At 41.2% G+C, this 20,096-nt stretch overlaps 1 protein-coding gene across 2 annotated transcripts in view; it reads left to right on the top strand.

Annotated features, from left to right (window-relative positions):
• The window catches only part of RYR3 (ryanodine receptor 3), a 523,847-nt gene that overhangs the window by 430,024 nt on the left and 73,727 nt on the right, over positions 1 to 20,096 (top strand). For both annotated transcript variants that reach the window (XM_080931244.1, XM_080931245.1), the window contains exons 61-65: positions 3,939 to 3,988; positions 4,381 to 4,441; positions 7,774 to 8,012; positions 9,359 to 9,440; positions 19,103 to 19,233. In XM_080931244.1, coding sequence (XP_080787370.1) covers positions 3,939 to 3,988; positions 4,381 to 4,441; positions 7,774 to 8,012; positions 9,359 to 9,440; positions 19,103 to 19,233 — 563 coding nt within the window. The remainder of the gene's footprint in view (positions 1 to 3,938; positions 3,989 to 4,380; positions 4,442 to 7,773; positions 8,013 to 9,358; positions 9,441 to 19,102; positions 19,234 to 20,096) is intronic.

The raw sequence follows: 20,096 nt of genomic DNA, 5'->3' as shown, positions 1-20,096 counted from the left end.
ATTCCATTGATCAGTGTGTTTGATTCTGTACTAATACTGTGCAGTTTTTGCTTGTCTTGTTGTTTTGTTTTCTTTTTATCACTATTGCTCTGTAGTACTGCTTGAGGTCAGAAATGGTAATTCTTTCCTAAGTTCGTTTGTTGTTCAGACTTGTTTTAGCTATCCTGGGTTTATGGTTTTGTTTTGTTTTGTTTTTTCTTATGAAGTTAAGAATTGCTCTTTTAAGGTCAATAAAACTTTTTGTTGGAGTTTTGATGGGGATTGCATTGAATCTGCTGATTGCTTTTGGTAAGATGGCCATTTAGCATCATCACTATGCTAATCCTACCTAGCCATGATCATGGGAGGTCTTTCCACCCTCTGATATCTTCTTCAATTTCTTTCTTCAGAGGCTTCAAGTTTTTGTCATACAGATCTTTCACTTGCTTGTTTAGAGTTACTCCAAGATATTTTTATATTATCCAGGGCTATTGTTAAGGGTGTTGTTTCTCAATTTTCTTTCTTGGCTAGTTTATCATTTGTGTAAAGGAAGGCTACTGATTTGAGTTAATTTTGTATCCAGCCACTTTTCTCAAGTTGTTTATGAGCTGTAGGAGTTTTCTGGTAGATTGGGGGGGGGGTTGTTTATGTATACTATCATATCATCTGCAATTAGCAATACTTTGACTTCTTCTTTTCCAGTTTATATCCCCTGTATCTCCTTTAGTTTCCTTATTTCTCTGGTTAGAACTTCCAGTACTATATTGAATATGTAGGAAGAGAGTGGGCAGCCTTGTCTTGTCTCTGATTTTAGTGGGATTGCTTCTAGTTTCTCTCCATTTAGCTTGATGTTGGCTATTGGCTTACTGTATATTGTTTTGATTATATTTAAGTATGTGTCTTTTATCCTGGATTTCTCTAAAACCTTTAACATAAAGGGGTATTGGAATTTGTTAAATGCTTTTTATCATCTAATGAGATGATCATGTGGGTTTTTTTTTCTTTCAGTTTGTTTATACAGTGGATTACATTGATGGACTTTTGTATACTGAACAATCCCTGCATCCCTGAGATGATGCCTACTTGATCACTATTGATGTTTTTGATGTATTCCTGGATTTGGTTTGCAAGTATTTTACTGTGTAGTTTTGCATTGATATCCATAAGAGTAATTGCTCTGAAGTTATCTTTTTTGAGTCTTTGTGTGGTTTAAGTATCAAGGTGACTTTGGCTTCATAGAATGAGTTTGGCAGTGTTTCTATTTTATGGACTAGTTTGAGGAGTATTGGTATTAGCTCTTCTTTGAAAATCTTGTAGAATTCTGCACTAAAAGTATTTGGCCATGGGCTTTTATGGGGGGGGGGACTTTTTTAATGACTGCTTCTATTTCTGTAAGGGCTATAGAGCTGTTTAGATAGTTTACCTGGTCTTTATTTAACTTTGGTACATGGTATCTATCTAGAAAATCATCCATTTCATTAAGACTTTCCACCTTATCTTTAATCTAATACCCTTCACAGTGTGGAATTCCAGGCTCTCTCTTTTGAAATAATTTCACTTATTTTTTTTTTTTTTTTTTTTTTTTTTGAGATAGGTCTTTTTTTTATAGCCTGGGTACCCTGACTATTAATGGCTTGTCCCACCATGCCAGTCTTTATCTCTTATGTTTGGTTTTGATTTTCTTTTTAAAAATTTATTTATTTATATATTTATTTACATCCCAAATGGTGTCCCCCTTCCCAGTAGCCCCTCCTAGGGCCTCTACTCCACACCCATCCACTTCACACCTGAGAGTGTGGGCCCACTGAGTATCCTCTACCCTGGCAAGTTAGGTGCATCCTCTCCTGCCTCAGGCATCTCTCTGCTACATATATGTCAGGGTTTTGTTTTTTAAGGTAGGGTTTCTCTGTATAATAGCCCTGACTATCTTGGATTTGATTTGTAGGTCAGGCTGGCCTTGAACTTACAAAGATCTTCCTGCCTCTGCCTCTTAAATACTAGAATTAAAGGCTTGAGCCACCACACCTGGCTCAGACTGAATCGTTTTTAAACTCTTTATTAATTTGAACTAAAGATAATTAAGTATCTTAGGGGAGGTTGTTTTTGTTTACGGGGTTATTGTTTGGTTGGTTGGTTCGGTTTGCTTTGTTTTGTTGTTGTTGTTGTTGTTGCTATGATAAAACATCAAGACCAAAATCAGCTTAGAAAGAAAAGGATTTATTCCATTCTATATCTTCAGATAATACTCCATTATCCAGGAAAGTCAGCACAAGAATTTAAGGCAGGAACCTAGAGGCAGGAACTGAAGCAGAGGCTAGAGAAGAGTGCTGCTTTGGGCTTGCTCCTCATGGCTTGCTCATCCTGCTTTCTTACACATTCAGGACCACACAGTCAGGAATGGCACCCACACATCACACTAGCACATCAATTAGGTCAAGAAAGTGACTGGCAGACAATCTTAAGGGTCTCTTTGTCTATTAGGATTCCCTTCCAGAGTTGTCTCATTTTATGACAAATTGACAGAACTAACACACCACGGGAACTTTTTAATTTAAATCATGGACTTTTAAGGATACAGCTACAACTTTGTGAAATTTCAGGGCTTCTGCAGCACTTTTGACAGTGAGAGAAGCCACTTCAGTATTCAATCTAGATATCCAATCTGTATCAATCTAATGCACTTTAGGTAGAAGAACATATGCCTTCAATTTATACAAAATGTATGTGTATTTTTAATTTTCTGAATTGATCTCCAACTTTTGTAGGAGAGCTATTTGGTTATAGAGGAGAAAGCTAACCCAGCAGAAAGCACTGAAAGAGCTTCACCAAGACCCCAAAAACCAAATCCAGGACATTAACTGAGCGGTGTTGTTGTCCTTTAAGGTTGAGGAGGGTTTGGCAGCCAAAGCTCATGATACATTTCTTCCCTGTTCCAGTCATCCTAGCAAGACTTCTGTCTTATGAGCAGCAAGGATCTCCAGTACAAGTCATGAATGTGAGCCTGTAGTTTCAGCTGAGTCTCGGTGCAGCATTGTAGTCTGCACCAGTGCCTTGTTCCTGTTTTCCCTATTAGCCTTCTTTCTGTTTCCCTGCTTCCTGAAGGGAATGCAAAGTTCTTCTCAAGACATATCAGTGTCAAAGGTCAGAGTTCATAGAATCTCCCAAGAGTGTCACCCACACATGTGGACTGCAGTCACAGTGGCCCTGGATGTGCTCAATTGACAGCATTCTGGGAAACATCTGCAGGACTTTTTCCTAACTATACAAGGCCTTCCTAACTACAACAAGTATGTAATTCAACCTCCAAAGGGCTCCATGGTGAAAAGTGTAAGTGGAACATAGAGAGATGTCAGAAATACAAACAACAATCAATAACAATGATGATGGTGATGATGATGATGATGATTATGATGATAACAGCTTCCTAGTTCCAAGGACCCAACTAGGTCAGATTGTAGACTACTAAAGATAACAGCAAAATATACCTCTTAAAATGCTTTTGTGTTTAACAGACTCTAACCATTAGCACTTTTTCTAATCCCAACATTTTTCCACCTTCCAACTAAAGCTTGAAGGCTGCAGAACAGTCTGAAATTCCATGCTGCCTTTCAAAATCTTCATCCTTTTTTCCCGGGCTCCGTGAATGAACATTGGAACACACGGTGTCAATCACCAAGGGAAGTTTGCACAGGGCCATTGCCAAACAGTGTTCTCATTGCAGAGGAATAGTTTTTAATAGAATGGAGCTGCCTGCAAGGAACCTTTCATAATTCTCCACCCAGGCAGTGCGAACCACATTATTTTCCTCAGCATGGCTCCAAAGACTCTTCCAGAGGACATGGTGTATCCTCCTAGAGCTCCAAACTATGAACTACTTCAAATGTGAGGGGTGGGAGAATGTGGGAAAAAATCACTTCTTGGGTCTCCCTGGTTCTGAATTACAACTTCTTCTGCTTTAGCTTATTCTGCAAGCTGGCTGCTCTCGTGAGACACAGGATTTCCCTCTTTGGTAAGTAAAAGGCTATGTGGCTAAAGGCAGCACTCCTCCCTGTAACTACCTGAGCCTTCATTTGTGACTCCCTTGGAAAACGCGCACCTTGGGACTGAGGTGTCACCTAAATTTTCCATAGAAAATTGGTCTGAAGCATGATTAATGACCTCTCTACTTCTTTAACAGCTCAGATTTTCCACACCAATGAATGTTTTAAGCTCTGCCCTGACATCCATCATGAAGCTGAGGCTCTGTCAGACAAGAGATAAATGCCTTGTCCCTGAACACAGACCTGGCACTTTGTGTGTTGCTGGTTAATTATACTGGGCTAAGGCTTATGCATACTAAGAAGGCTGTATTTAACAGCCAGGCTGGTTTTGAGAAGTCACGGCTGATATGTTTTATCCTAGGGAGTGATTCAACTACAATGGTGAGCTGTCTTCATATCTTAGCTCAGACACTTGACACAAGGTAAGTCTGATGTTTTCTTTCTAGTGGTTTCTTATGATACCCTCTTTGACCTCCAAATAGACAAAGATGGCCCTGGAAGTCAGCATTCTGCTTCTCATTCCCACAGTCCAGGCCTACTGTCATGGACTGTCCTAAATATGAAGCAGTTAATCAGCTCTTATCCTCTCTTATTTTCAGGAGATAAAAATGTATAAGTAACATAGCAACATGCAGTTTGTGCTTAATAGTATATATACACATGTACATGTACCAGTAGAGATGCCTGGTAGGTGATGAAACCCTTGTCATCCTGAAAGATGAACAGTGCCATTTTGAGTTCAAGTTGGGGAGGAAGAAAATGCTGGCTTCTGGAAGATTATATACGAAGCCAGGGAAAGAGCCCAGTAGGTAACCCAAGTTCAGTCACTGTGACCCCTGTGGCAAAAGAAGATAATTGACTCCCAGAAATCTGTAGCTTCCACAACTACACACACACACACACACACACACACACACACACACACACACACACACACACATACACACACACACACACACACACATGTATAAATTAATAAATGTAATTCTTAAAATATGTCAGATACTTGGTAAAGTAGTATGTATATAATCTTAACGTGTAGAAGACAGACACAGAAGGATCAAAAGTTCAATTCCAGCCTTGTATTTATAGTAAAACCTTGTTTAATAAAAATAAAAGTCACAAGAAGATTTGAAATTTTGCAGGAAGGATGGCTGGACAGGAAAATATATTTCATAAGCAAATAAACAATACACAGTTCTGGTAATATTAACATATATGATATTTTAAAAGAGAGAGGTAGTAAAATGAGCTGACAGAAGCTCCGTTTAAGAATGGTCATTAAGAATTAAGAATGGCCCTTATCAAATAAAGGGACAAATAGAGGAGCAGAGATTAGAGAACAGATCATCCAGAGACTGCCTCACCTGGGGCTCCACCCCATATGCAGCCATTAAACCACTATGGCTGATACCAAGTAGTGTTTACTGGCAGGAACCTGATTTGGATGCCTTCTCAGAGGCTCTGCCAGAGTCATACAGATACAGGGGAAGATGCTTGCAGTTAACCATCAGACTGAACACGAGGACCCCAATGAAGGAGCTAGAGAAAGAATTAAAGGAGTTGAAAGGGTCTGCAACCCCATTAGAAAAACAAAATGATCAACTAACCAAACCCACCACAGCTCCCAGGGACTAAAACACCAACCATGAAGCACACATGGAGAGACCCATGGCTCCAGGTACATATGCAGCAGAGAATAGCATTGTCTGGCATCAATGAGAGGAGAGGCCTTTGGTCCAGCGAAGGCTCATTATCCCAGTGTAGGGGAACGCCAAGGTGCTGAGGTGTGGGAGAAGGTGGTTGGGAGAGGGAGCACCTTCATGTAGGCAATGGGAAGGGGAGGTGGAATGGGATTGGTGGAAGGGGATAACATCTGAAATGTGCATGCAGAGAATATCCAATTTTAAAAAATGGAAAAACAAACAAACAATAAAAAAGGGTCCTTACCAGAGAGGCTTCATCCAGAAACTGATGGGAGCAGATTCAGAAACCTGTAGCTAAACATTAGGCAGAATTCTGGGAATCCCCAAGGAAGATGGGGAGGAAGGATCTGTAGGAGCCAGAAGGGTAGAGGACACCATAAGAACATGGCTCACAGAATTATCTCATCAGTTCTCACAGAGGGGGCTCACAGAGACTGAAATGACAGTCAGGGAGCCTGTGTGGGTCTGTGTTCATGTGGGACTCTTAACAGTGGGAGTGAGAGCTGTCTCTGACTCTCTGGCCTGCTCTTGGGGCCCTTTTCCTCCTGCTGGGTTGCCTTGTCCAGCCTTGATATGAGGGTCTGTGCCTATTGTAATTTGTTATGCTGTGTCCAGTTGATATCCCTGTTCAGTTGATAGCAGAGATAGAGTAGATCTGAGGCAAAGCATTGGGTGGAGTGGATAGAGAGGAAACTGAGGTAGGGATGTAATATATGCGAAAAGAATAAACAAATAAGAGAAGAAAGGTCCTTATGACATATACCTTTAGCCTCAACACTCAGGAAGCAGTGGCAGGCAGGTCTCTGTGAGCTTAAGGCCAGCCAAAAAGCTATATAGTGAGACCTTCTCTCAGAAACAAAAAAGTATTTATTAATAAATAATTCTTATCAGAGTCAGGAAAAGGACATACACCTCAAGATCTCATGTAAAAGAGAGCTACCTTCTTAAGAGAGTGACCCAAAAAATGGTAGCTTGTGACAAATGGAAGCCCATGACAAATAATAAGGTCTAGAACCATGGCTCAGTTAAAAGCCCTTGCCCAACAAACATGAGGACAGGACCCAGAGAAATGTCTAGTAGTTAAAGCAACTCATCTGCACTCAGGCAGGGGCAGGATCCCCAGAACAAGCTGGATAATGAGACTAACCACATCACTGAGCTTTGGGTTCAAATGAGAGACCCTGCTTCAATAGATAGAATGGAAAGTGGTCAAAGGAGATGCACACACACACACACACACACACACACACACACACACACACACGCACATGCACACGCACACGTGCACACACATGCACATGTACACAAACACACAGCAATAAATAAACAATAACCATAACAAACATACAGATCATTACAGGAATCCTTTGATTTCAGAGCAAGCCTCCCTGCTGGTCTCTACTGATATGTTTGATAATTACCAAGGAAACTTTGAAAAGAAAGAGCACCTGCCCTGGAAGGAATTCTGTTATTATCTTCTAAAGACGATATTGCAATGTGGAAAATTACAGACTGCATATAGGTTTTGTTCCAACTCTATGTTCTATGAAACAGTTTTGAGAAAAGAATTCAGTGGTTCTTAGCTTCAGCTATTCCCAGGGTGCATTTTCTTGTCCACTGCCTCAGTGACCTAATAGGACTGGCTTTCTTCTCTCCCCTCCCCCATCTCTTCCAATGTAGGATTGTTCTGCAAACTCAGAGAAGTACAGACTTTAGACAACTGCTTCCCTATTCTCTTTTCTCCCCCTTCCTCCTAAATAGCACTTACAAAGGTTCTTGACCCCCAAGTAAACTGGGAAAAGGCTCATGCCTATTCCTTTCATTTGATAATAACAGACAAGGTAGCTGCGGCATGTGCCTACCACTACTCCATTCTAAACACTTCTCTGTGGGTCATGAAGAGTTTGGCAATGATCTCTACAAGCCAGGCCCATTATTCAGTCACTAACTCTAGGGAACTGTGTGGTTCACGTTGATTTTCCAGATGGAAAGAGGCCAGGATCCACTGTCTGTCCAGTCTGACAATGCAGTTGTGTCCTTACTTACAGGACAGTGATGAAGTCAGGCTCTGAGCTGGTGAAAGCCGGGCTGCGGGCATTCTTTGAAAATGCTGCAGAAGACTTAGAGAAGACCTCAGAGAACCTGAAGCTGGGGAAGTTTACCCATTCCAGAACGCAGATCAAAGGTGTTTCTCAGAATATTAACTACACCACAGTGGCTCTGCTTCCCATCCTGACCTCCATCTTTGAGCACATCGCTCAGCATCAGTTTGGGGTGGATCTACTCTGTGAGTCCTACTGCCATTTGTCTCCAATGTCTATGCCCTGGCCACAGACAGAGACCCGTTCACTCACACTGACCTTGAGAGCAGAGTAGAAAGACAGATTTTTTTTAAAAAATGCAGTGATCGATCCTTGGAAAGGAAGAAATCCTTTAGTGTGAGTTTAGAACATTTCATCTTTCTCCAATTTCATTCTGAACCAGTTTCACACCTGCTACATTGAATTTGAAAAGGTTATCTGAGCAATAAATCCCAGAAATACTCTGCTACCAGGGCTTCTAGATGCTGTGCTACACATTTAAAAGCCTTAATTATTCATTGTTACCAGGAGCAAAGAAATAAGGTTAACATCTCATGGTGTTTTGGTTTTTTTTTTCCATCTTTTATTGGTTTTATTTTGCTTTGTACTTAGCAGAATGTCCAGCCCCATTCCCATCCCCACCATGTTCATGTTCTGCCACCAAGCTTCAGGACTGCTCAAACATTTGCCATACGATTTAATTTAGCCAGTTGTTGATAGCCTGGGCTGTGTCTTCCATCAGTCAGTCCCCAAGAGGTAAACATTTCATGACATGGAAACAAGCCAGTGTCTTGGTTGGAAAATAAACATTAAATTAGTTCCTGGTTTTGTTGAAGTAGTCCTAGTGGTCCATGGCATGAGGCCTAGATGTGGTTGGGGACGTGTTGCCTGCTGTTGAAATTTTTTGTGTTCCTTTAGAACTCTATTCACTTAGAAAACAGAGAAGACTGTGATACAGTTAAAAATACAGCATAATTTTTAGATGAGCATATTTAGACTTCTTCCCTCTCTCCTTCTTCCTCTCCCTCCCTATTTCCCTGTCTCCAACTCCCTCTCCTTCCCTCCCTCTCTTAGTCTCTGAAAAAGGAATGGCAGATATATAGACCTTCTTAGAAAATGATTAAAAGTAACACAGACGCTTCAAGTTTTATTTGTTCTTCAAGCCAAAGGAAGACAATATTACCCTTGGTAAAATTTAAACATAATGTCTTCCTTTGTTGGGTAAATGACATGTTAAGGAAGCTCCATTGGCCAAAAAAAAAAAAAAAAATGCCTTCTTCAAGAAGCTTTGTGATCTTTGTCAGAAGCCCTGCAAATGGCATAGGTGTTTGAGTCGGAGCACATTTCCCTGTAGTGTTTTCCAGCAAGTAGTAAAAGAATATCTGGTTTGAATAGGATTTCACTTGTTTACAGACACAGGGAGAAGGGAAAACTAGAGAGAGGTTGTTAGCTCGTGACTGGTGCCTACCTTAACTTTTTTTTTCATGGACTTTTCCATATGATGGAGATGGAGCTGAGACTGATATGTGGTTATGGCATCTTTTTGTTTCAGTGAGTGACGTGCAGATTTCATGCTACCACATTCTGTGCAGCCTCTATTCCCTTGGGACTGGCAAAAACATCTACGTTGAAAGGTAATTAGTTTTTGCTTGCTTTTTTTTTTTTTAAGTTAAGACACTTTGACTAAAAAAGTTGTTGTGGGGGAGAGAGGTCCAACACATCTGCCCAAACAGGAGCTAAACAAGAACAAAAATAGACATGGATTTCAGACAGCCCAGGAGTCTTCAACCCTACACAACCCTACAGGCAACTAGGGAATGGTAGGAGCAGGAGAAATGGGCTGGGAAGAGCACACAAACCGCTTATCCAATACCAAGTGGTCAGCACATTATGCAGATTGAGAACTGAGAGGTTGTATTTATGTTTGGTAGTTGTGTGCATGCATGTGTATGTGTGTGTAGCTATAAAATCCTGCAAAATCATGTGCTAGTAGCCAAAAAATGTTGAAGTCATATGCATTTCATTTTTAGGACTTCTGAAAAGCTTCCAGAGTTCCTGTGGTTAAAGCTTTCTGAGACACTTGGGGGACCTAAGGCAGTGGCTTCAGTGTTAAATGAGTCTCTGTGTGACACACTCTTGGACCTTAGCCATAGTCATCTGTCAGATTAGCTATGGTTTTAAATAACGCACAGTTCAGTACCAGAAAAGCTGTTTGATAATCTTGAATCTGAACAGCCTTATCTGTAGAGGTTTAAGGTTCTGACTTTTCCTCTCTAACCAGTCTGGTGCTGTGGGAGCCTAACAGCCCAAAGCTTTTCAGCCTCAGGCACCATGTGTTGTGTTGTTCTACTTAATTCTGGGGTAAAACAAGAAGGATAAAGGTTTCAGGATTAGTCTTATTCTTGAAGGACTGATTCCTTTATCCCTTTCCAATAAGCAAGCCTGAAAGAATTCGATCTGTTTTTAAGTAATTTAATCTGAACACACTTGGGAGTCTACTAGCATACCCATATACGAAGCTTGTATCAAACACCCTAAAATTCAACCCTCATTTCATAATGAAACACAAATTTATTAAAACTGTGTCAGTAAAGCAAAATGAGAACGTATCCCCTATGAGAACTTAGGAACTGAACTGGTTGGTTCAAATCCACTTTAGGGATGAATTGAAGCCCAGTCTATTCCATTACAGTCCTGTCTTCCAAATGGCTTACGGTCATCAAGAAATTCATTGAAGAACTAATAGTTAAATTTGCTTTATGATGATGTCTTTGCATTTCCCAGGCTTTCCTTACTGTTTTACAGAAAACACACAGAAATGGCTTTGTCATCAACAGTTATTGATTTGTTTGTTTTTGTTTTGGTTTGGTTTTTGAGATAGCATTTCTCTGTGTGGCCCTAGATGTCCTGGAACTTACTCTGTAGTCAAGGCTGGCCTAGAACTTAAGAGATCCTCCTAGCTCTGCCTCCCAAGTGCTTGGGATAAAGCCATGCGTTACCGCTGCCTGGCTTATTGGACCCCTGGAACTAAAATTATAGATGTTTGTAAACCACCCATATGGGTGTTAGAATTGAACCTAGGTCCTCTAGAAGAGCAGCCAGCACTCTTTTTATTATTAAATTTATTTATTTACTTATTTACTTTACAACCCAGTATTAGCTCTTCCCTTTATGTAAGTCCTTCCCCCATTCCCCTTAGAAGTGGAAGCCCCCTCTGTGTATCAATCCTCCACCTCCATCTTACCCCCACCCCTACATCAAGTTGCTACAGGACTAGACACAATCTCTCCCACTGGCCAGACACAGCAGTCCATTTAAGGCCACAGGATCCACAGGCAGGCAGACAAGCTCAAGACAGCCCTTCCTCCAGTTGTTTGGACTCATAAGGCCCAAACTGCTCATGCTACATATGTGCAGGGCGCCCGAGTCCAGCCCATGTTCACTCTTTGGTCCGTGAGTCAGTCTCTGGGAGACCCCAAGTGTCCAGGTTAGTTGACGCTTTTGAACTTCCTGTGGAGTCCCTGTCTTCTTTGGGTCCCTCAATCTTTCTCCCAACTCTTCTGAAAGACTCCTCGAGCTCCATCTAATGTGTGTGAGTCTCTGCATCTCTTTCCATTGACTGCTGGGTGGGGCCTCTCAGAGGACAGTTAACTAATTCTTTTATGCAAACATAACAGTACCATTCATAGTGTCAGGGATTCTTGCTCATGGGATGGGTCATAATTTGGGGCAGTCATTGGCTGGCCATTCCCTTCATCTCTGCTCTATCTTTGTCCCTGCACATCTTGTAAGCAGAACACATTTTGGGTCGAAGGCTTTGTGAGTGGGTTGCTGTCCTTATCCTTCCACTGGGAGTCCTGCTTGCGGCTAGTGATCTTAATCACTGAGCCATCTCTCCAGCCCCGGGACAAAAATTTTAAACATGTCTCTTTAATTAAATATAGAATCAATAAAAACATTTCAAATTAACAGAGAGAGAGAGAGAGAATGCACATGTGAACCTTATATAACCTTTTGTACACTTTCTACATTTTTCTTCTGAAAAAAGTAGACAAAAAGTTAATTTTTAAATGTCAGACCAGAAAGACTTGTTCATCTGTAGCTTTTTGTACTTAATTCACATTCACCTCAGTGATTGCTCTGAACAGAGCTGGGAATGTTGGAGTTTCCATTTTTTATTCTACCTCCACATAAGACTAGCCAGCCAGTTGAGTCTCTTGATTAAAGAGATTCAACAGCTGACGACCAAGTGACTTAAGGTTCTAGGACTGTGTGCCGCTGGCACAATCAAAGATGTTTGTCTGTCTGGTTTTGGGGGGATTTTTTTTGTTTGGTTTTGATTTTACATTTTAATTGTGAAATGCATAATAACTCAGAAAACAAAACCCAGCATGCAGAAGTATGTAAAGTGAACTAAACCCGCCCTCCCCTTTACCCTGTTATGTCCCATCCTTTCCTGAGAAGTCACTAGCCTCATTTGGGCATGCACCAGTCTTAACAATTTCTCTGTATACACATTGTTAGGCATGTGAAATCATAGAGTTGTACAGCTTTGTAATATTGGAAAGAGATAAAAACTCGACTTCTTTAATCTGTAATTCATATTTCAAAAATATATTATTTAACACACGGTATCTATTAAGTTTCCACTTTTAAAAAAAAGCAATTGTATACATTGCGATCCCAACCTACTTCATGTCCTGTTTTCCATTTTGCTATAAAATTTACTGCAGCACTAGCATTTGCCTAGTCTTCCTGCCCTGCTCACTTGACTTTGTGCCTGCATCATTTACCACATCATCAATATTTCTGAGCCAGGAATTCCCTGTTCCTAATTTTCTTGACTTTATATTTTTTTTGTTTGTTTTTTGTCTTTTGACAGTCTGGAGTCATCATGGGACAGTTACTTCTGTGAGAGCCCTGGGGTATACTGGGGTCTCTGGATACTTTATAATGTCCATTCCAGGACACAGACCCTTAGCCACCATAATTTTCTCTTCAATGCATCTAGCACTCCAATCACACATGACGTTTCAGAGGAGAACAGAGAACTGGCAGTTCCTAGATTTTCTTCATTTCCCTATGATTCATCCCAGGACTGACTATTCTGTTTAACCCTTTCCACTTTACTCTTTAAGTCAGGACATTTTGCCTTATTTAGGAAATTCTTTTTTTTTTTTTTTTTTTTTTTTTTTTTGTGGTTTGTATTACAAACAATTTTAGTCCAGCATTGATTGGTTCCATTACTTTTGGCCACTGGTAAAGCAGTACTAAGCAGAGTAAGGAGTCACAATCCTCCTCATGGGGACAGCCCCAGCCACTTAAATCCTCCTTTTGGCCCTATCTTCAAGATACTGCTGCCTCCCAGTAGCTTCTGATTCATGGGCATTTTGAGAACATTTCAAGTCTAAATTAGAGCACAGTTTTCAGTGTGTGTTTCTTTACTATCTTTTGTTCAAGGGAAGTAATCCTGTGTAAGTTTGTTCTTTAACCTTTCACACCAGGTTTCTTACTAGAAACTTTTAGCTGTTTGTTTTTTTTCTGTTTAGTATCTTTTTATGATAAAAAAAAAAAACTTCCTCTGTGTTAATCTTTTCTATTTTGTTTTCTGTGCATGTATAGAGAATACACATTCTGTTTTTCTTTTTCTGGGTAAATTTTTATCATCTTTTCCTCTCTCTCTTGGCTGCTAGGAATATAGTGTTAACTCTCAAGAACAAAAGTGTGTGCATGTGTATATACATGTGTGTGTGTGTGTGTGTGTAATAAGAACCTGGTAGAGGACCAAACTCTTCCCAGGGATCTGACATCCTCCTCTAGCAAGAGTAACAGGTGAGAAGTGGCTCATACTGCAGGCAGATATTTCTCTGATTTAATATATGCTCATCCTCTGTTGAGCTTAGGTTTGCAGCTCCAAAACAGTTTCTTTTATTCTTTCATGCCAACGTACCTCCAGGAATTTCTCCAGGCTGGGAGTACAAATGACTGGAATGGCCAGTATATATCTTTCTTGGCCCCTTTCTTACTCTGCAAGATGGAAGCTCCGGGTATATATCTTCAATGACCTTCATACACCTAAATGCTCACTGCTTCAAGCAACTTCTAAGTCCTCCAAAGACCTTTTTTAGTCTTCTAATTCTGGAAATTATGGGTTTGGGCTCTTGTTGTTGCTGTTGTCATTATTATTGTTGTTGGTTTTTAATTAATTAATTAGTTAGTTTCATGTATATGGGTGTTTTGTCTGAATGCCTATGCAACATATGCAAGCCTTGTACCCAAGGAGGCCAGAAAAAGATGCCAGATGCCCTAGAACTGGGGTTATAGATGGTTATTAGCTGTCATGTGGGTGCTAAGAACCAAACCCAAGATCTCTCAAGGATTAGCTGGTGCTTTTAACTGATAAGCCATCTCTAAGGCCCCTTCTAGAGAGTATGTTTTAATTCCTGTACCTCCTAGTGTTTTGTTATTACTTTGTGGTATGGGCTTATAATACATACTATAACTTCAGCATAGATCCAGATGTCTTCTTAATTTCTTTTCTAAATTTTGGGTTTTAGAGAGGAACATGTAATAAAACCAGCATTTCTCCACCACGTTTTGTATAAAATGAGACACGACAGCTCCCTGGAATTGTTAAGGGGAAGTTTTTCGTTGTAGAGAAGACAGATCCACCGGAGGAGGAGTCCAGAGCAGATAAAGCAGTAGAGTGAACATGGCCAGCAGACTGAACCAGCCCATGAGAGGAGCAGGAGCAGAGCAGAGAGAGAGGGAGAAACTTAGAAAGAGGGAGAGCAAGAAGGAAGACAAAGAAAGGACAGAGCCAAAATATCAGTGTTACAAGGAGAAGGAGCAGCGTGATGGGAGAGAAGGGGAGGATGTGAGAAGAGCTTGAAAGGGCTGGGTGCCAGCGTGGAGCTGACATGTACAACTTGGTCTGTGATGCTGAGGGAACCTGGAGGCCACAATGATAGTTTGTCACTCCCCACAGTGGTAAGGGAAATGGCTCTTCCGATAGAGTGGAACCAACCTCACAAGTTCCTGAGGAATGCTGGCTTTTATCTAGCCACCAGAATTGCGGGGATGGAGCTTCCTTTGGGCCTGATAACCTTTTAACTAATTTTTTTTTGACCAAAGAGCATCTGTTGAATTGCAGGGGGATCACTAAGTGATCGGTCCAGCTCTACCTGGCATGTGACTTGTAGTTGGAAAAGATTCATTCACTTCGGTGATGGGAGTGGTTGTGAAAAAAAAAAAGTCAGTTAAATGGAGTGAAGAAGTGTCTTTTGGAATACTTTCAAGTTAGAATAATATTGAGAATTACATAAATCTGTGAGGTTTTCAGATACCAAATATCAAAGAATAAACATATTGTTTATTTGATCATGTAAATTTCTTGAGTTCTCTAATACAGAGATTTTTTTTTAAGGATTTAAAGAGGTTTGAGGGAAGATTTTCTAGAAAACCAAGTTTGGGTCTTTATTTTGTTAATCGTTAATCTCAGTCTTATTTAAATGAAAACTAATTTTCTTTTCTTCACATCTTCTTAGATTCTCGTTCCTTCCATCTTCCTGACTTCCACTGATCAATCAATTCTTATTTTACATTTTTTACATCTAAGCCACTAGGATTATTCATATTGTCATTTGGGACTGTGCCCAACCCGCACTGTGTTTCCTACTCTGCTCACAATGCTTCCTTCCCATAGTATCACCATGAGTATACAGGACAGAACTTTATAGTCATGAAGCATGGATGTGTATAAGGTTTCTGTTGCTGTGAAGAGGCACCATGACCATAGCAACTCTTATAAAGGAAAACATTTAGTCAAGGCTGGTTCACAGTTCAGAGGTGTAGTCCGTTGTCATCATGGTGGGAAGTATGGTGGCACATGGGCCAACATGATGCTGGAGAGGTAGAATTCTACATCTGGATCAGGTAGAGGCAGAAAGAGAGACCGACCTGGGCCAGGCTTGGCCTTCTGAAACCCCAAAGTCCACCCCCCAGTGACACATTTCCTCCAACAAGGATACACCTATTACAACAAGGCCACACCCCCAGTAGTGCCAATCTCTATGAGCCTCTGGGGGACATTTTTTTTTTCAAACCACCACAGTACTATTAATATACTCTAATTTATTTGTCTTTGTCTGTGTCCCTGACCATAGACATTTGAGAGATGAACCATTACTTTCATCTTGTAAATAAGAGATTGACAAAGCCCCTTAGCTTGGAAATTAGGATCTAATAAATACTAGAATACATATTGAAACCTCTCTAGTCAGTCACCCTTGACTTACCTATTATGTGAAAAGTACTCTATCTGGCAGTAAAGATTAAAGAAAAAAAAATGGTTTCCATATCCAATGATAAACTGCAAGTCCTTTCTTTTACTTTTGGTTGCTATGGAGCTAACCATGCAGCCTCTACCCTGCCTGGCAGCTTTGCCCACACCTACATTGCCCCCTGGGGGCACTAATGACTGGAGAAGTCTATGTCTCTTCAGTCACTCCTTGGGCCTGGAGGCCCCAAGTCATTGTCCCTGGCATTTCACAGCTAGAAGGATTAATTGTCAGATTCTGGGTTTTACTGTGTTAGCAGCTGGGCCAGGGGAGCCATTGTTTATCTCTCTTGGCTGAGCAGCTAATTAGCATCCACATGTGCTCTGGACTAGAGCGTGCCCTGCTGAGAAGCTGGTGTGACTTGGATTTTTCAGTAATTAATATCAGAGAGGACAGGGTCATGTCCCTGTCACTGCCACCCTGCACAACAGGGACTTCTAAGCACTTCTCTCCCCTCAAGGCTTGCCTTTATAGCTGCCTCCTTGTGTAAGCATCCACTATCATGCGCTCAGAACTTCAATTTCAGTAAAACAGAGCAGGTGGAGATGCCGACAGGTTGGCACGACTTCCCAGTGCCACCTGAAACTTACCCTGAGCCTCGGGATCCTACCTAATCATTCCATACCATGCATGAACGCCTCTCAGATTCTCTTCCATATGTGCTCCCCCCTCCCGTGACAGCCCTTTCCCTGTCAATCTTTCCCATTCTCCTCTTCAAAATCGATACAGAAGAGACAGCCTTTCACTTCTTACTGACTACTCTGCCGGGAAAGAGAAGTGAAGTGGCCCTTTGTGGGGTCTTATTCCAGTTATCCCTCCCTGTCCTCTCTGAGGGTAGTGGCCATTTCAGACAGGAGGTTAAAGGAGGAAGCTCTCTTCCTCACGCCTATCTGCCATCTTGATCTCACCCAAAAAGGCAAAGAAAAAAAGAAGAGATTATGAGAAAGACAGCTGAGGGAAAAGGCCTGGGTGGAGGCTGCTCAGAAGTGGGCCTTGGTTTCAGCAGTTTACACATCTGTCCCTGTCCCTGTCCCTCTCCCCATCTCTATCCTCATCCCTATCCTTCTTCCTGCTGACACATCTCCAGAGGAGACTCGGGTAGCACTGGTACACAAACACAGGGCCTTGGCATGGCCATGGGTGCTCTGCCTGTGAAGCTTACCTGGATCAGGGGAAGAAGTCAGAAGGATTCTAACAGCCAGACCTTTCCCTGGAGGACAAAGCTGTGCCATCATCTAGGAAGTGGTGAACTAAGAACCCCTCCTTCTGGGATGATTTGAAAGTTAGTCCCTTGAGTGCTTCATAGCACATAAGAGGTCCAGCCGAGCCCGAGAAAGTAAAGAATCAAAAATAGCATCTCTTCGTTTTTCTTTAAAGTAGTTTAAAGTTTCATATTTTGAATCCGTTTGGTAATTGAGTGAAGCCTGGGTGGGTTTTCCAGTGAATCCAAAGCTTTATGCCAAATCAGCCTCCCTCTCCCTTTCTCTAATCAGCACATTACTCTTACATCCCAAGCTAAGGCATTCTGTACTCCCAAAGGCTGCCCTAAAGATTCCAATCTACTCCAACAGCCTTCTCCAATAATTTTATTCAAAAAAGGTTAAGATCACATTTTTAAAATTCAACTCAAATGCATCTCTTTCTCTAACACAGCTGTAGAGGGATGCTAGTCCTTACGATTACTTTGTACGGATCTGCCTTTTTAGGTTGATTCCTTTGGAGTTCCATATGGAATATATGTTCTATCTTTGATCTATAATAGCAAGAAAGGACATTGACCACATATTGTAGTAAAAATTAATTGAGAGTTTCTCCTACCTTGGATCATTTAGCTTCAAAATAAAAGACATAAAACCTTTATAATAAGCCTTAAAGCACTCAAACTGGGCAGGTATCAACCCTCTATGCTATTTTGTCTACTTCCCTGTCAGTAACCCTGAGATATACCTTGCCGTGTTCTGCCTGAGGCAGTCCTACTCCAACTGGTCAACCCTCATGGCCATGTTCTCATGATCCAACTACTACATGGTGTATTCCTCTCTCCTCTTTATCTCCTCTCTCTCTTCTTTCTCTCTTCTCTTCTCTCTCCTCTCTCTGGTCTCTTTCTTCTCCCTGGTCTCTCTCTCTCTCTCTCTCTCTCTCTCTCTCTCTCTCTCTCTCTCTCTCTCTCTCTCTCTCTCTCTCCTCTCCTCTCCTCTTGGTCTCTGCCTCAGACCCCAAGCCCAGGAACCAAAGCACTGCCTACCTCTCTTCTGCCCAGCTGTAGGCTGTAGACATATTCAACCAATATTTTTAAATTAAGAAGCAAAATTACATAGCATCATTTGGTATACATGAGGATCTCCTCATCCCTGGGAGTAACCAGACCTTGAGGGTTATAATATATAGCAACAGACCAAAATTCAGCAACTACCAATTTAACCAAAGGTTAAATTTAAAACCAATTTAATTTGCTTTTCAGTGAAAAAAATGCTACCACTTTTATAAATCCTGGTTATCTACTTTCAAAGAGTCTAGGGTTTTAAAATCCCAGATTTTTAATGCTGTTGAAATTGTTGGCTCTTGTCACAGTGAGGGGTAGCTGACCCACAAAGTCTTAGGTGCAGCTGTTGGTTGGGAACTGGAGGGAATCCTATGACTGATGGCCTGTTCCAGAGATTTCAGGTGCACCTTCTGAAGCAGGCTGTTATTTCCATGATGGTCCTATAACAGCCCCACAGTATAATATTATATTATTTTAGCCACAACTAGGTTTGAAGCAGTGAGCTTGTTCTAAACCATTAGTATTTGGGCAAAGTTGGGGAGAGACAGTACATGCAGTCTTACTGTGCATGCTTCAGGATGCTCAGTGAAGTAAAACAGGAAAGTAGTGAGAACAACCTGAGGAGGGGGCCTACCTGGTGTGTGGGGTTCACATAAGGATGGCACCACTTCTAAATGGACTTCTTTGTTTCCAGGCAACGTCCTGCTCTTGGAGAATGCCTGGCTTCCCTAGCAGCTGCTATCCCTGTGGCATTTCTGGAACCCAGCCTTAACCGCTATAATCCCCTCTCAGTCTTCAACACCAAAACACCCAGGGAGCGGTCTAGTAAGTATCAACCCAGGGAGTAGCCAGGAAGGTGGCAGGAATAAAACCCACAGCTATGTAGTATGTTGTTTTACATGGTATGTTATGAACTACTTTTCTTGTACCAGATAAAACATCACAAGGAAAAAAAAACTTTTTTTTTAAATTTTGGCTTGTGGTTTAAGTTCAGTCTCTCAAAGCAGAGAAGGCCTGGAGGTAAAAGTTATGAGGCAGCTTGTCACATTGTGTCCACAATGAGAAAGAGGGAGAGACAAATGTTGGTTCTCCACTCACTTTCTCCTTTTTATTCACACTGAGACTCCAGCCCTTGGAGTGGTGCTGCCCACACTTAGGGGGAGTCTTCCCTCCTCACCAAAACGTCTCTGCTAATCCCCACACAGGCCTACCTACAAGTGATTTTAAATCCCCGATAAGTTAACAAGGTTAATCATCACAATGTGAAAGTAGATCGGTGGGTCTAAGTTAAAGACCAGATATTGTCTCTATCTTGTAAGAGAAATGGGCTCAAAAATGACTGTTTTGATGATTAGACTTTTGATAGTTATTTCATACTGAGGAGTCAGTCTAGGCGGATTCTCCTGTCCTGACATCTCTTTTGTCTCCCCCAGGTCCCCATTTCTTTTCTGTGCCTAGGGACATGACTACTTTTATCTAGTCTTTAGTCAGAGTGCCATCACAAATGAGCATGTGCATAATAATAACCTAAGAATAGTCTTCAAAAGTTGTGCTTCAAAAAGATACTGAGCACACATTATCTACCATCATGGAAAATAAGACATTGAATGGCACCAGAAGAAATTGTAGTTATACAAGAAAGAGACTTTTTAACAGAAGAATTGACATGCACTAAGTTCTATAACAGA

Source organism: Micromys minutus (genome assembly GCF_963924665.1).
Source record: "Micromys minutus genome assembly, chromosome: 17".
Lineage (NCBI taxonomy): Eukaryota > Metazoa > Chordata > Mammalia > Rodentia > Muridae > Micromys > Micromys minutus.
The sequence above is the reverse complement of the archived record's forward strand: the minus strand, read 5'-3'. Positions and strand labels throughout refer to the sequence as shown.